General features: G+C 39.6%; 1 protein-coding gene across 1 annotated transcript; it reads right to left on the reverse strand.

Moving 5' to 3' along the window:
• Positions 1 to 2,311: 2,311 nt before the first annotated feature.
• Positions 2,312 to 8,261, reverse strand: P2RY1 (purinergic receptor P2Y1). The gene is made up of 2 exons (XM_033135295.1): positions 6,832 to 8,261; positions 2,312 to 4,531 (listed from the first exon to the last, which is right to left on the reverse strand). The coding sequence occupies exon 1, from the start codon at positions 7,989 to 7,991 to the stop codon at positions 6,870 to 6,872; it is 1,122 nt and encodes a 373-aa protein (XP_032991186.1). The 5' UTR covers positions 7,992 to 8,261; the 3' UTR covers positions 2,312 to 4,531; positions 6,832 to 6,869.
• Positions 8,262 to 16,162: the final 7,901 nt, after the last annotated feature.

The raw sequence follows: 16,162 nt of genomic DNA on the forward strand, positions 1-16,162 counted from the left end.
TTTTTATGTGGTAGGTGTTTTTCGTATTTTATTTCATTTAATTCTCCCCAAATCCTATGTGCTGAAAATTATCATGCCCATTTTATAGTTGAGGAATACACAGCCAAGAGGGCTTATATCATTGGCCAAGGTACACAAGTAGTAAGTGGCAGAGATGGGTTCAACTGTAAAGTGTTTGGACTAAAAAGCTGATGCTCTTAAATATGGTGGACATTTGCTGTTTTGCTGTTAACTGCCCATAGTAGAGAGAATAGTATGAAGAGTTATGCTGTAAAAGTTTACATAAATCTGAGTTTCACTTATACTATCTTTAACTGCAAATAGCCATCCTTAGATGTAGGCTAAATATTGCTTTAAAATGACTCTGTGAATTCTGAATGTAGTTTTCAGAAGAAAAAAATATTTAAAAAAAGAGAGAGAGGACATGTAACAAAATTAACAACTGAGTGTGTTTGTATTTATTTAAAAATAGTTTTAGGAAACAGTTTCTCCTCTCCAGTTCCTATAACTCTATGACACCTTTTATGAGTAGTGGTTTTGGAATGTTTTTGACCAGGACCTCAGTAAGAAATCCAAAGTCCCCTGTGATCCAAGTTACAAGTAAATAAATATATGTATTGTGTTGTATATGTGAGTGTGTGTGTGTGTGTGTGTGTGTGTGTCTGAAATTAAAATCACCACACTTACTCACTGAGTTATGGACTCTGATCTGTTCTATTTGTTTCATTAGTAAGTGCTGATCATAACCCACTGTACTGATTTCCTGACCCACGAATGCGTCAAGAACCACAGTGTGAAGAGCCCTGGGATGTGGGAGAAACACTTTCACAGGAACGAGAGCCCTGAGTCTGTTGCTAGCTCCACTTGTGTGTGAATACCTGGCTCGCACAAGCACGCCGCGGTGGTGGGATTGGATCATCTCCAAGGCCTTTTGTTGTTTAAATCTATCATCAAGGATTTTCTACCTCCACGCAGGTGATTTCTCCTCATCAGGTAATCAGAAAAGGCAGCATGTTTTTTTTTCCCTCTGTGCAGTACTAACTGCCCCCAGGTGCCTTTCGTCCCCCTGACCCTTTATCCACGTGTTTCCAAGGTGCTGCGGCACTGTCAGAGGCTCAGCCCAGGGGACTCAGTCCAGCCACACCACAGGTCCCAGCAACCATGGAACCTGGAAATGTCAGTCCCCAGGGTCTACCCTAAAGCAATATAACCTTGGAGGGTTAAATCAACATGGATTTCTAGTGACATCTGTTTTGTCTTTAATGCCCCATCCCATCAGACTCCTAAACCATAATACATCTACTTTGAATTTAGGACAAGCTTTTTGCATTCGGAAATGGAAACTCTGATCAGATTTGGGGGCAAAATTCTAAACCTCCTGAAAAGAGAGTATAAACTTTCCAGCCCACTAAAGTAAAAGAGAATTTAATTGCAGTACATTTACTTGTGGAGAGAGAAGTTTCTCTGGCTCTAATCCCAAAATGATTTGAAAATAAAAAAGTTTCTCAAAGCTTTATGGTAAATTCTTCTTAAATCAGAAAGATAATTATCTGTATAACTTCTATGTATACACTAAATAAACATACACAAACACACACATACATACACACACACCCATAAAACTCTACCAAAGCCAGTATTAATAAGTGATGATTCCCAAGCAGTGAAGTCTGGGCAATACAACAAGTTAAGGAGTTAAAACGGAGTGAGACATATTTTAAGTGCTGCAAGAGATTTGCACTTTTCTGCCCACAGGATTCTGTGACAGGGCACCTGTCTCAGCCGACAAACAGTAAACCCAAAACCACTGTGCACTTCTAACACTGAGGAAAAAACAGTAATGCTTTAAGCGTGCTTTCATTCCATTATACACTTTTTCACTGCATGGAACCAGATATGTACTTTCTAATAAACTGGAGAGAAACAGGCAATGGAGGCTAACAGATAAACAGAAACCACAAAGGATTGTTAGTATGATTACCGGCATGGATTACAAATTAGAGAAAAGATTACAGCTAAGATTTTAAACATAAAACACTGGTACGGGAAATACGTACTAAGGTTGCATTTCATATTTTCTTCACAGAAGTAGGTCACATACCTATTAATAATATCAAATAACAATAATATTATCAATTATTTTGCACCAGGATTCGTTCTTTAACTCTTTGCTCTTAACAATTCAGGCTACACCTTAAGACATGACATGAATTCTGTACATTCCACAGCATTTGCCAGGTGGTAGAATAGTACGTGTCAAAATTGGGGAAACCTGTGAGTATTAACACTGTAATAAGATAGAAGCATCAGACCACATTTCATAATTTTATTGAGACTTTTTCCGTTTTAATTGTTTGTGGTAGGTACAATTCTCTTGGCCTTGATTATATCAAGGCTCTGGTGTTATTATCAATAGCAGATGCAAAGTTGGCTGTCATGCCTTAGACACACACACACACACACACACACACACAATATTGTACACTTCTGCATGCAAATGTATAGGAACTCTACATTCCTTTTATTAAAAACACAACTGTGCACAATTAGTCTGCAATTTGTTAAGCTACCATTGATTTAGATAAACCTGAGAAAGCTCAAAATGTCAAGTAACACTGTTTCCATATCGCTTATTCAATGGCACTATTAATCACAAAGAAACCTAGTTCAGTTATCTATATTAAAATCACAGATAATATAAAAATAAACATTTTTGCAAAAGCACTAAAACATACCAGAATTCAAATTCACACATTTTTATATGTCACATATATTCCCCTTCATATTAATTTATAATGATGTGTATAATACAATGTACAACAGAATAAAAATTGTAACAGAATTCAGCAGCCAAATATAATATAGTTATCACTATAAAACTTGGAATTAAAGTTATCCACTGAACAAATAAAACAGACTAGAATTAATAGCAGTGTTAAACTTGCTGGTAGTGTGTTACTTAGAAACTCCATCTCTAATAACTTAAGGTTTTACTATTTCACCTTAAGAAGAAACACAGCAACAAACATTTAAGCAGATTCTGAGCACAGTAACTGATTACACCAGCTGCCTCTTTCCCCATCTCCCTAAAGTTTTTCCTCAAATTCTAATGTTGTATCAATAATGCCCATCCCACCAGACTTCTAAAACCTAAGAGATCTACTGTGAATTTAGGACAAGCATTTTGCATTTGGAAATAGAAGCTCTGATTATATTTGGGGGCACAGTTCTAAATGCCATGAAAGGACAATATAAACTTTTCTATAATATTATATAAAAATGTATACAATACAGATCCAGTCTGGCTAAGATGCTTTCTATTTACCACTGATCTTACGATAGTTTGACACCAAACTGTGTCTGTATAGAAAGAACCCTAAACAAAAAGGTAAACATGCAAAAACATTTCTAGAGAAAATTAATCATTTGTATCACAAAAGAGATTTTCATACTTTAGATAAAAAAAAAATCTGTAAAGACTTACACATTTCACGATACTGATATTTGAAAAGCATCATAATATACAATAGCTCACTTTATCTATGTACCATATATTATGCAAAATACACCAGTGTGACATTAATATTATACATTGTAATAAATATAATTTACATCAGTGTGTTGGGTCTTTCAAGAAAGTCTTTCAACCTGTACAACTGAAGAACTGTAAGCTTCATTAATAAATACTATTATGATAGCTACAATTTGACCAGCAAAGTTAAAGCTTCAATAGATCTCTAACTAGTTACACATCTTTATTGTCACTAGTCCAATTCCAGCTGCTACAAGCACTGGTATCTCTTGTATCCAAATGCAGTTTAGTGTACTACACAAGCAGATTGAGAAAACTTACAGGTCGTAGGTCCACATCACAACTGGTGAACTTTGTAAGAACTTTTAGCCAAGGACTGGAATTGAAGAGTCCAGGTAGCAGATTTTATACACCTCTGGCTGTCGAGTTTAAATGTTTCCACATTCCCCCAGAGCCCCAACAGACAGATGCCGTCCAACCTTTCTGATCCACTAATAATGGTGTTGAGATGGTCAAAAGTTCCATAGCTGGCTGAGTGGTAATGTCATGGTTTTAACTCTGAACGCTACACTCGTGCTATATCTCTTCTTGGGTTATTCTCTTATCATTTCAGTGCAAACACGTTGATGTTCAAAGAGTCAAAGATGTCTTTTGTGTGCCATAAAACACCTTGAACTTGGCAGTAAAATAGTTTTGTATTGTGAAATTCAGTTAACTGACAAGTTCTATAATTTTAGCAGTTCTTTCATCAAAATGCAAACAGATTTCTGCCTTTACTATTAAAATATGTATTCATATCATATGTCACAAATCAGATTTTAAGCCAATACATCACTGCTTCATCTTGATCCTCTGTATGTTTTCACTATTAGTACAGACTCTTCCCAGAGACCTCTTTTTGCCTGGAAGGAGTTGGTGAGATCATTCTTGTTACTATTTGACATGCATTTACATGTCATCATTGTCTACTATGTGATGTATAAAGCTAAAGAAGAATCACTGTGGGGAAAAAAACACACACAAAAAAAACATCACATGCCAAGAAGTAAAAGGGCATTTCTAGTCACTGTCTATCTTTCATTAGATCTGCACTCCATAAGAAAGTTCTCTGGAAGCTGAAACAATGTATTTAACACATACTTTAAACCAGGGTGGTCATCCTGCCACCTAAATGGAAGAAAACTAAAGTAAATGATGAGGCCATACTACACAAATGTGTACCATTAGCCTTTGAGTTCAAGGATGGTACAGGCTTTGAAATTCCCATTTTGGTCAATTGAGTGATATTAATCCTGTCTCACTGTCATTTGACAGGAACAAAACAGTAATGACATATTTTAGACATTTTCTTTGAGGAGTCCACAACAGAAAATGCTGTAGGACCCTAACCCAGTAAGAACCTAACTAACCTTAGGTTTCCTCAAAATGAGGAGGTATAGGTAGGACATCTCATCCACAAGGTTTCTTCTATAATTCTGTGTGTTAACACTGAACATGTAAAAAAGAATAACTTTAGGAAGCTAAACACAGCTTTTCTTCATTAGTCTTAGTGGCCTGAGACTGGATAAACTGAAGCAACTCTAAGGAGATTCTCATGAATCTGCAATCCACCCAGGCATTGCACGAACTGAAATCAACCTCTGACTGAACCTGTCACTAGGTCCCACGGGGCGCTAAGGTTTTAACTTTTAGACATGGCCCCAAATTATTTAACTTCTAAAGAGTTTTCAAACAAGTTACTCCACCATCAGTTGCATACACTAATGTTGGTTTTATTGGGCTAGTTTTCACAATTAAACACTTCGTTGACAGGGGATCTATGTGTTTGGAGTTATAAATTGTTACCTCACCTCATTATTCTACATTATATAGAATTCAAAGATTTTAAGGGCCAGAAATGCAGCAATTCAATATTCATTGAAAATAATTATTAAAATTATTGAAGCATTTTACAGATTTCTTATTACTGCCCTGACAGAAAAAAATATAAAACACTGACCAGTGGTATTCTCTTAAACTATTAACAGTTTCTGCAACTTACTTTTCATTGCTATAGTACCTTAGGTACTTAAATTTACTTCTCCTTATTTCTCTTTCTCATATATTTCAAGGTGGTTTTTTTTTTCGTTTGTTTTCCCTTTAACTACGAGGATATAAGATCTAGTAAAGGATTATAGCTTCTCATTCTATAAACACAACCTAAACAAATTCTGCCTTCTTTTCATATTGCATTTAATTTAATGTTTCTCAACATTTCACCATGATTTTAATTTAAACTAACGTCCTTATTGTAAAGATGTCTTCTCCCTACTTGCCTCATACATTTGAGAATGTGCTTCGAGGCTATGCATTGTGAATGACTGTCACCACCTCTCCCTCTGATAACACCCTCCTGCCCTACAGCCCTCAACTTGCTCAGTTATTCAACTTTGGTCTGTAACTTATCTGTGATTTTTAAAATTGTTTTTACAGATGCGAGTGAGCATGTGTACTGGAACACAAACAAACTCCTAAGGCGTTGCACAGCAGTGATGCAAGTAAATCCTCTTTATCACAGGAAGTCTAACAGAGATCGTGGTGTTTACAAGGAAAGTACATACACTTTGATTATTTTGAATGCATTTACCTACAAAATGATATATGCAGGCTTCCACCACCAAACATTTAGGACCCGACATATACTGAACAGTTTTCTAGAAAAAACTGGAAAATGATCACTTTATAGGCTTTTAAATTCATTGGCTTTACTTTTCTATTCAAGTATCCAAGAAACTCAGTTAGCTACCACCTATGGTTATAGGACCAAAACTGACACCCAGCTGAGATCTGTTCATCCTGAAATGAACTGAGTTTAGTATTTTGCTACATCTTACTGCTAACTTTGAGAATGTGGTGTTTCAATTTGTTCCTATCATGTATCATTAAAAACATTAAAGACTAGATGAATTGCAAACTCAAGTTTCAGGTGGTCAGTTTTCTTGAAGAAATTATTACCATCAAAACAGCTCCAGTACTCAAGTGCACTTTAAACAGAGAAGCTTGTAAATTTTAAAGGCAGAAGAGAAAGTAAATATTTAACTGGGATAGTAGTATTTCATTATACATACTTCGGGTTAGAAAGAAGGCAGGGAGGCCTTGAAAGCAAACCCAAACCCAAACAAGCTACGTGAGGGTGTAGGCATTTCCAGTTATTTTTTGTTTGTTTTTTAAACTCACTAATTTCTTGGTTTGCTTTTTCTCTAAACTTTTAGAAACTTAAAGGGGAAAAAACAAGCACTTGGCTCTATTAAGCATCCTACCATGTTACAAAAGTGGGTGTTTGGGGATTCTTGTGTCTTCACAAGCTTGTATCTCCATTCTGCTTGAACTCGGATAAAATATTGAGGGTCATGTCTTCACTCTTGGATTGCAAATTTGCCTCACTTCTTCTGGAAGCTTTTCTGGTTGCTCGAGAGAGCCTCCTTCTGAATGTATCTCCAGCCAAGAAATAGAGAATGGGGTCCACACAACTGTTGAGACTTGCTAGACCTCTTGTCACCTGGTAAGTGGCATAAACCCTATCATTGAAAGCACACATTTCTGGGGTCTGAAAATCCAGCCGGGCCCTCAAATTCATTGTTTTCATTACATGGAAAGGGATGTAAGACACAGCAAAAACAGTCAGTACAATAATCACCAGGGAAATTGATTTCCTCCTCAGAGGCGAGTTGTCCAGGTCTTTGTAAATCAAAGCCTTCACAATTAATCCATAACAGCCCAGAATCAGCACCAAGGGGATACAGAACATGGTCACGGTCGTGCACATGCTGTAGATGAAATAACTTCGCAGGTACTCGTCCGAGGTGGTGTCATAGCAGGTGGTGGTGTTATTTTTCCGGACCCCCGTGCCTGAATAGAAGAAGATGGGGGAGATCCCCACCACCACGATGAGCCATACCAGCACGCTGATGTAGATGGCATTCTTCTTCTTGAGCCTGCCCAGGGATTTGAGCGGGTACACGACGCCGCTGTAGCGGTGCGCGCTGATGCAGGTTAGGAACAAGATGCTGCCATAGAGGTTCACGTGAAAGATGAACCTCTGCAGCTTGCACATGGCATCCCCAAAGATCCAGTCTGTCTTATTGAAGTAATAGAAGATGAGCGCGGGCAGAGTCAGCACGTACAAGAAGTCGGCCACGGCCAAGTTGAACATGTACACGGAGATGCCGCTCCACGGCTTCATGTGGAAGACGAACATCCAGATGGCCACGCTGTTGCCCAGGAAGCCAATGATGAACACCAAGATGTAGACGACCGGCAGGTAGTAGAACTGGAAGCCCGTCTTGGTCAGCGAGCATTTGAACGAGGCGACTACGGCGGCGGTGGAGGCGACCGTGCTGTTCCCCCAGGGAGATCCCGGGCTGGCCAGAAAGGCAGCGTCCGTCCCGTTGGGGACAGCAGACCACAGCACCTCGGTCATTCTCTCCTCCCGGACTTAGGCGGTGGCTCCGAGGGGCAAGCGGCGGTGTGAGGGCGGTGGCGGCGAGGGGCGCCGCGAGCATCGGAAAAGCCGGCGAGCGGAAGGGAGCGGGCGCAGGGGATCCCCGAGGGAGGGGGCGCGCGGGGGCTCGCCCACGCCGGCTCCCGCCCCACGTTCGCCGCGGGCCATGAAATCCGCCCGGGGCCGGGACCGAACCGGGCTGGCGGACGGGCCAGCAACTTCCCGGTCGGGCTGGCAGCGCCGAGGTTACACAACAGGGCGCGCAGGACAACGCCGCCGACAACTTTCCAACTGCGTTTTCCCGAGGGGCCGCGCGGGTCTGAGCCGGGGACTCAGGGAGGTCCAGCCAAACTGGCTATGCTGGGCTTCGTCGTGGGGAGGGTGCTCCCCAGCCTCCTTCCCCCAAAGATCAACTTCGTTTGGGCATCTTTCTTTTCCCTACCTTGCAAGCAAGCAGTTTGTTTCTGGAGCCCGCGCCGTTTCCTCCGCGCCCCCTGCGCTCAGCCTCTGGGAGCCATTGGAGCGCGTGGCCGCAAACTCGTGCGCTTCTGGGTTGGGAGTCACCTTCGCCGTCAGTACTGCTCCGGGACCCTTTTCCAGGTCCCGCACGGTCCCGAGTGCAGGCGTCAGGCTGGAGAGCCCGGCTCCCCGCGAGGGTGGGCGGAGTTTGGGCTCCGAGGGAGGCGAGGGGCGTGCCTCCACCGAGCCCGCCCGGCTACCCGCGGGCGCTCTCCGGAGCGTTGGTCCCCAGCCCGAGGCGTCTATTGGGGACTTGGTCTCCCCCGTGGCCCTGCGCGCTCAGCTGCAGCCCTGCCGCTGCTACCGGAGTGGGCTGCGAGGACGAGGGGCGCGCCCGGTCCAAGCTGGCTGCTGGGGAGCGATTGGCCAGCCAGCGCTCCTTCGCTCTTCCGCCAGCTATCTCTGCAAAGTGAAGTTGCTGACACACAGGAAACCGTTCTGACCGCTCAGAGCCTTCTGCCTACAAGACTAGAGCCGACCCCTCCGAGGCAGAAGTCTCTAGGGCCCTCGAGGACCACGCTAGGTGTGTGCAGGTTCCTAGCAGCCAGCAGTCCCCGGCTGGGAACGCCCTGGCGTTGCAGTGCGACTCGCTACACCGAGACCGGATTCCTGGCACAAGCAGGAACCTGCTACTCCAAGAGAACTGGAGCTTTCCAAGGAGGGAGGGCTGGGAGGGGGGTGGGGAGAGCTGCTTTCTACTCTTCTAGTCTGCTTTTTCTTTTTTTTATTTCAATATTGTTTTTCTTAATTAACCACAAGCTAATAAACCGACGTCATTGGTAATATCAACGTGAGACTTTCTAAAATGGCCTCGTAAAAATATTATTAGTGGATACTTCCGGTTGCTTCAGCACAATTTAACTTGATACCTACCACCTACCAACAATACAAGCTCCCCAAATGCTCTTGTCTAGTACATTTAATTAAAGATTAGAGGCTGCAATAAAAAATAATTAAAAATATACTGTTTGCAAATAACTTGAATACAGCTTTATACAGGTAGATGTAAAAGACAATTACGTAGAACTCCAAAGTGATGAAGGTATGGTTTTGGGCTTTATTACCAATCCTGTTTCTGTAGGTTAAAGTGATTAGTCACAATTATCTCCGGTTAGTACCTTAACAATATAGGCTGGGACTTTCTTAAATACTACATTTATTGAAAAACTTTCTTTTTCATGGTGTGAATGCATTTCAAAATTGTACTTAAGTTTAATTGGAAAATAAATGAATTATTAGCTGTTCAGAGACATATTTGAATGGGCCCACACAGCAATGGAATCTAGCATTTCCTGACATTTACTAATTAACGGTATGTTTTATGTGAAATAGTAACAAAGGCTTTTCTCTTAAGAGGGGGAAAAATCCAAAAAGAAAATATCTGTGAAATATATACCAAAAAGATTTCTTTCTGGTCCTAGATGTTACGTGATGGTTTTATCTTTAAAAATACTCAAAGGAACCCCAGGAGCTCCTGGCTTTCATATCACAAAGGAAAATTCCATAGGAAGAACATATATGGAAAGGGCCATATCCAAACACAAGATATGGTGGGCACACTCGTGTTTTGAATTGTGGTCAATTGAAGAGCACGAAAATAAATGCTAAAACTAAGAGTGAATAACTCAAAGGGCATGAATGTTTTTGAAAACCATCTTAATTGGAATAAGTGCTACAGGCCTTAGTTTTCTCATCTATAAAATGAGGGGCTTGAATTTGATTATCTTTCATTTTTCACTCCAGCCCCCAATGAAGAGATTCTATAATTCTGAGCCTTAATATGAAACATTTTTATATTGTTTGATTGGGATAACACTAACTGGGTTGATACTCTATTAAGAGGAAAAGGAAGCATTGAAAACCATTAAGGGTTTCATTGGTACTCAATAGGTCCTAACTTCTCACTCCTTTGCATTTTTCATTTGCAACATAAGCAATATGTAACCTCACTCAGAAGTCCTTTGCAAATGCATTAACTCATAATGTGTTTTGAAATGTACACTTAGTCCAAATAGCATTAAGTACTTTCAGAAAACTTAACACTTTACTACTAGGAATTTGGAGGAGATAGTTGTCCAGAGTGCACCACAGACTTCTTTTCAATGATGTTAAAAAGGTAGATATTGCAAACACTACTTTTACATTCAGCATATTTAACCACATATTTATAATATGGTTAAGTTATAGTTTAAATCAAAATGGTGCCTTGTGGAAATAATATGCATGTATTTAGTTTTCGTTTGTTGATAATTTTCTATTTGTAAAACATTGAACTAGATTTAATGACAGAAAAAATAAAATCCATCTAAGATACAATAACATGTCAGTAGTTATTGTTGTTTGAAGACCAACTATAAGTATCTTAAAGATATGAAAAGAATATTCTCTGAGCATATGCTCTGTAAACATGACTTTCGCCAAACATTTTGTGTTAATTTGTTTTGTATTTGATTAATGATGTAAATGCCTGACTTTGAATTTTACCATTTAATTTGAAATGCAAAGAACATACCATGTTTCCCCAAAAATAAGACCTAACCGGACAATCAGCTCTAATGTGTCTTTTGGAGTAAAAATTAATATAAGTCCTGGTATAATATTATATTATGTTATATTATATTATATTATATTATATTATATTATATTACATTACATTATATTATATAAGACCCGGTCTTATTTTACTATAAGATTATTTTACTTATAGTAAAATAAGACCGGGTCTTATATTAGTTTTTGCTCCAAAAGACTCATTAGAGCTGATGGTCCAGCTAGGTCTTATTTTCAGGGAAACACAGTACATAGCTAAGCTAACCATAATAATAATATATAACAATAGCAATAATAAGCATTTCCTATATACTCAGCACTGTGCATGTCTAACAAGGATTAGCATCTTTAACCCTTAAAAATATCCCATGATGATGGCTGACAATTTTACTCCTATTTTATAAATGGTGAAACTAGAGAGGCACAGAGAGGTTAAGTAACTCATTCATAATCACACAGCCATCTATTCCTAAAGCCCATACATTTAACCACTATTCTATGATGAAATACACACAAGTACAGGGCATTAACAGGAAAATTATCTTTTAGTGACCACTACAGATTGAGCAAAGAAAGTGTCATCCCCATAAGCCTTCTATAAACAGAAAATTTTGAGCCAGATCTTCAAGGTACTGATTGAATATTTCAGAAGCTTCCCAAAAGTTCTACTTCTCTACTTATACTTTTTAAAATAGCTAACAATTTATATATGATCTGGGAAGGACTCACAATTATGGGGAAACCAGATTTGCTTAGCCTCAGCCTCCTGAAAAGGCTGCCCATCTTGTGTTTACAAAGATTCTCATAACTATATTTAGGAAATCACTTCTTCCTTAAAGTCACAGAAAATCCAACAATCATGAAGGATGGAAAGGTCATTGAAAATATTTTAATTAAGGGCAACAGACATAAAAAGGACACACACACAAAAACACCTGATAAACATAAACACCTGATAAACACCTGATAAACATAAAATCTCTCAACTTTCAAGTTGAGACTCAGAAATGTGAAATTTGATGAAATAAACACAATACTACAAATGCCAAACCTAATTTGGGTGGCATTGTGAACGAAGGGAGTATCAATGGGCAGGATAACTGTTAGAGATTTTGCAGGAGAGAGATAAGGAGACCCTGATTTAGGAGATAAGAGGACCATGTGAGAGAGCCTTCTAAGTATAATAAATAAGATGTGATAACTTCTGAAATATACCTTAGAAAAGTGAGGAGACTCTTATATTCCCCAAGAAGAAAATAGGAGAAAGAAAGAGGAGAAGAAAGAATCGAAGGAATTCACAGCTGATGTCCTCTAAGGAGGTAGGAGAAGGTGAGAGGGCTGAGGTGGAGTGCAAGTGGAAAAGGAGATATGCTGAGAAAGAATGAACGGATTGTCCTTTTCTGGGAAGGGCCCAGCTGCTCCTATAAATTATGCACTTGTCATGGATCCAATCAGTAGACTTCCTGAAATTTATTTCATTAAGAATCACAGCAGGGGTATAGGACACAGAATAGGAGACAGCCAGCCTGGTGCTCCAAGGTTGGAGTGAAGAGAGGAGAGCAAGAGACCAGGGACAACCTGGGTAAGAGAGGGGAGAAGGACAAAGGGAGAAGCAGGACAAAGAAGTGCAGGCGGGGAAAGAAGAGAAAGCAAGGTACTTGCAGAGAAATAGGTAGAGAGCTTTGGAAAGCTTATTGAGCATTGCTTTTCAATTATTCAGCTTTCAATCTAGGTGGGTATCAGGAGAGGATGGCAAGAGAGGTAGTGAGATGACAGAGGCTACATGTTTCTGTGGTCAGAGTAATGTCTCTATTGAGTACTTGCCCCTTGGCAGACGACACAGAGCTTGGTTTTCCATCTGTGCCCTGTCACTTGCAAGAACCTATAAACTCCCAGGCCACTAACATCTTCTTCCATCCTTCAGAATGTTTCTTGCTCCCAGAAGTTAAGGATACTCAAGGGAACTGCTTTCCTGTATTAACTTTTTAATATTTACTTCCCTTATGCCCCCATCCATGTGAAGCTTTAATCCCTAGTCTTGGGTACTTTATAATATTTTTAAAAGAATTTTGTTAAATCCAGAATAAAAGGCTCCAGTCTTTCTGTAATCATCCTTATCTGATAAATATTCCCCTTGCTCTCTTTGTCTCTGACCTCTCTGGGTTTACGAAGGCATGTCCTACAATGTTTACTGATGACAGATAAGAAATGCTATATTACACGCCAGTTTTTCTACAATTTCTTTATACACTTAGCTTTTTAAGAAGATAGGGAAATAGATGTTCATAAAGCCTGTGGGTGCACAAATATATTTAGAGTCAGATACTCATATCTGAATTCTTACACCATAATTATGGACCCATGGAAGATTTCTAGGGTAGTAGAAAGGATAAGAATATGACATTTTTTGAGTTATTTGTCATCATTATTGTATCCACCCTATTATTGATTTTTAATACATCCATTTAGTGAATACATAAGCTAAATTTCAAATAGGCAAATGAAAATCATGTGGAAAAATAAAGAGATACCTGTTAGTGTTTGTTTTTGTTTTTAATGTTAAGTCACATCTGCCATTAGCTTATTCCAGGAGTATTGATCTCAATTATGTCCTGAGTGTTTCACATCTTTTCAACATTAAAGTTAATAGACATTGTTGTCACTCATATTTCAGATTTTGGAATTTGACTCTATCGAAAGTTCATAAGAAGTTTTCATCAGTAGCACTCAAAATGTGAAACAACTTAAAATAAATGAGCATTGGGTCCATTTTTATAATCTTGTTAGTTTAGATTCTTGTAGAAAGGCTGGCAGGATGGGCTAATCCCAGAGAGTCTTCTTCAGCAAGCCAAACTTTGGGCACTTATCTGGAAAGATTCTGAGTGACCAAAGAGAGCATCTAATGAGTGAGAATACTAGGTGAAATAGTCCCATCCCTTGTCTATAAAAACAGTAAAATGGAATAAAATAACAATCAATATAGAAACAGTCATTTGTAGGTGACAAAGAACCAAAATAGAGACTAGATAATGCTTCCGGTTGGAGAAATAATTAGTTATTCCTTGATAAATTCTTGTGTTTTCAATGATAGCGTTTAGCAAAACCTCAGAACCTGCAATTAGTTCTGATTTACATCTTTCAGCTTTAGTTCTAGTTCTAGACACCTGATACTCCAGCTAAATACTTGTTAGAGACTGCATCATCGTTACTGTAACTAGATAAGTAACATACTATCTTAGCTCACTGACATCTACTTTGAACCTCTTAGCACAGTTTCTCAGAACTGAATATGTATGCAGATCACTACAGGATCTTGCTCAAAGGCAGGTGTAGGTACTGGGTGAGGCCCAAGACTTGCATTTCTAACCAGTTCTCTTTGATGTCCGAGCTCCTCATTCAACTACTACACTCTGAGTAGCAAGGTTTTATATGATCCCACCTGACATTGCTTTGCTATGCCAGTTTAAAACAGATCTAGCTCCTCCTACCCAGCAACTGAAAAAACCTTAAATGTTTAGGAATATTGAACTATGACATATGTTCCAGGAACTATTTGGAATGCTTTTTATATATTAGCTCATAGCACATTGTTTTGGGGAAGACAGAACTGGGTTCAAAGGTCAGCTAGGGTCACCTAACAACTGTGTAACTAGACACATTGCCAAACCTGTCCTGTATCAATATTCTCATCAAATATCTTCTATATCACAATTTAGCTGTAGAATGTGATTATGTAAATGGCTTAAGACTGTCCCTAGTTCATAGTAAGAGCACAATAAATAGTAGCTATTATTATAGTCATTATTATCATTATAATTTATAATACTTGCATTGTTTTTACCTTGATAAAGGAGCATTTGCGTATCAGAAACCAAATTCATCAAAATCAGCTTGGGTAAATAAAGGGCGTCTGCTTGGAAGGGTACGGGAATATGAATTTCACAAGGAACTGGACATAGGACCTTGAAAATCAGGGGTTTTGCCTATTCTTTCTACTTCTCCAAGACATGTTCTCTGCCTTTCTCTATTCAACCACTGTTTTTCTTTCCCTCCCTCCTTCTTTACCTCCCTTTCTTCTTCCTCCTCTTTCTTTCCTTCTCTTTGCTGATGAATTTTCTCTCTTTCTACATGGGCATGACTAAACATGGACGTCACTCAAAGCCTAGCATTGTTTTCAATGATAAATTCCTGGGGAAAGACTGTGGACTGACATTGTCCAGTTCTATTTGGCCTGGAGGAAAATGGGGAGGGCCAAATAATCAGAGCCTTCCTCTAGGGCTGACTGACAGACTCCACGTAAAGAGAATGGCAAGCTACTTCTTTTAGGAGGGGATATAAGTGCAGAGAAGATGTGATCAACTAATGAATCGCTACCGTCTCTGGTGCGGAAGGCAGTGTGACCATGCATTGATGTGATTGGTGCATGCGGAGGGAAGAGGAGGGAGAGAAGCGGTTCAGGAAATACAATTGTGACAGGCAAACTCCAAAGTCTCAAGCTAGAGGATCACGCTGAGGCTACGCAGAACCTGGTGGAGGAAGCACTGCTCCAGGATTGGCGAGAGCAGGCCATGGGAGCCTACTGTCGTGGCAGAGAAGTTAAATAACAATGTGAGCACCTAAGAGGACATTTACAGAGCAAATGGAGGAGCGGAACAGAAGGAATGAACTAAGAAGGCAGAGGGCAGAAAAATACTGTTGTCTTACCTATTTTGCCTTCACTGTTAGGGTGTAAGGAAGAAAAGTAGGAAAGAAAGAAAGAAAAAACTCTGCATTCCTGCTAGGGAACTGGAAGTCTTCCTCAATCAAAGATAAATTATGAGGTCCTGCTTCCATTATGGAAACCAGCCCCAAGGCATGTTGCCACTGGGACCCTAATTACTAATACAGTTGGGAGGAGCTCAAGGAGCTCAAGGGACATATTTACAGTAACTGAGTCCCTGGAAATGAGAAGTTTGACATGAACTTCAGAACAGCAGAGAAATTGAATTTGGTTCAGGTTATGGTTGCTTCAAGAGAAAGTGGAATGCAAGGCTAGAAAAACTTTGTGGTTATTGCATTAACCAGTCAGGTCTAAAAGCTCT

This window comes from Rhinolophus ferrumequinum, chromosome 2 (genome assembly GCF_004115265.2).
Source record: "Rhinolophus ferrumequinum isolate MPI-CBG mRhiFer1 chromosome 2, mRhiFer1_v1.p, whole genome shotgun sequence".
NCBI classification, from domain to species: Eukaryota; Metazoa; Chordata; class Mammalia; order Chiroptera; family Rhinolophidae; genus Rhinolophus; species Rhinolophus ferrumequinum.

Coding starts and splice junctions, on each gene's coding strand:
- P2RY1 (XM_033135295.1), bottom strand. CDS start 7,991: ATGACCGAGGTGCTGTGGTCTGCTGTCCCCAACGGGACGGACGCTGCC.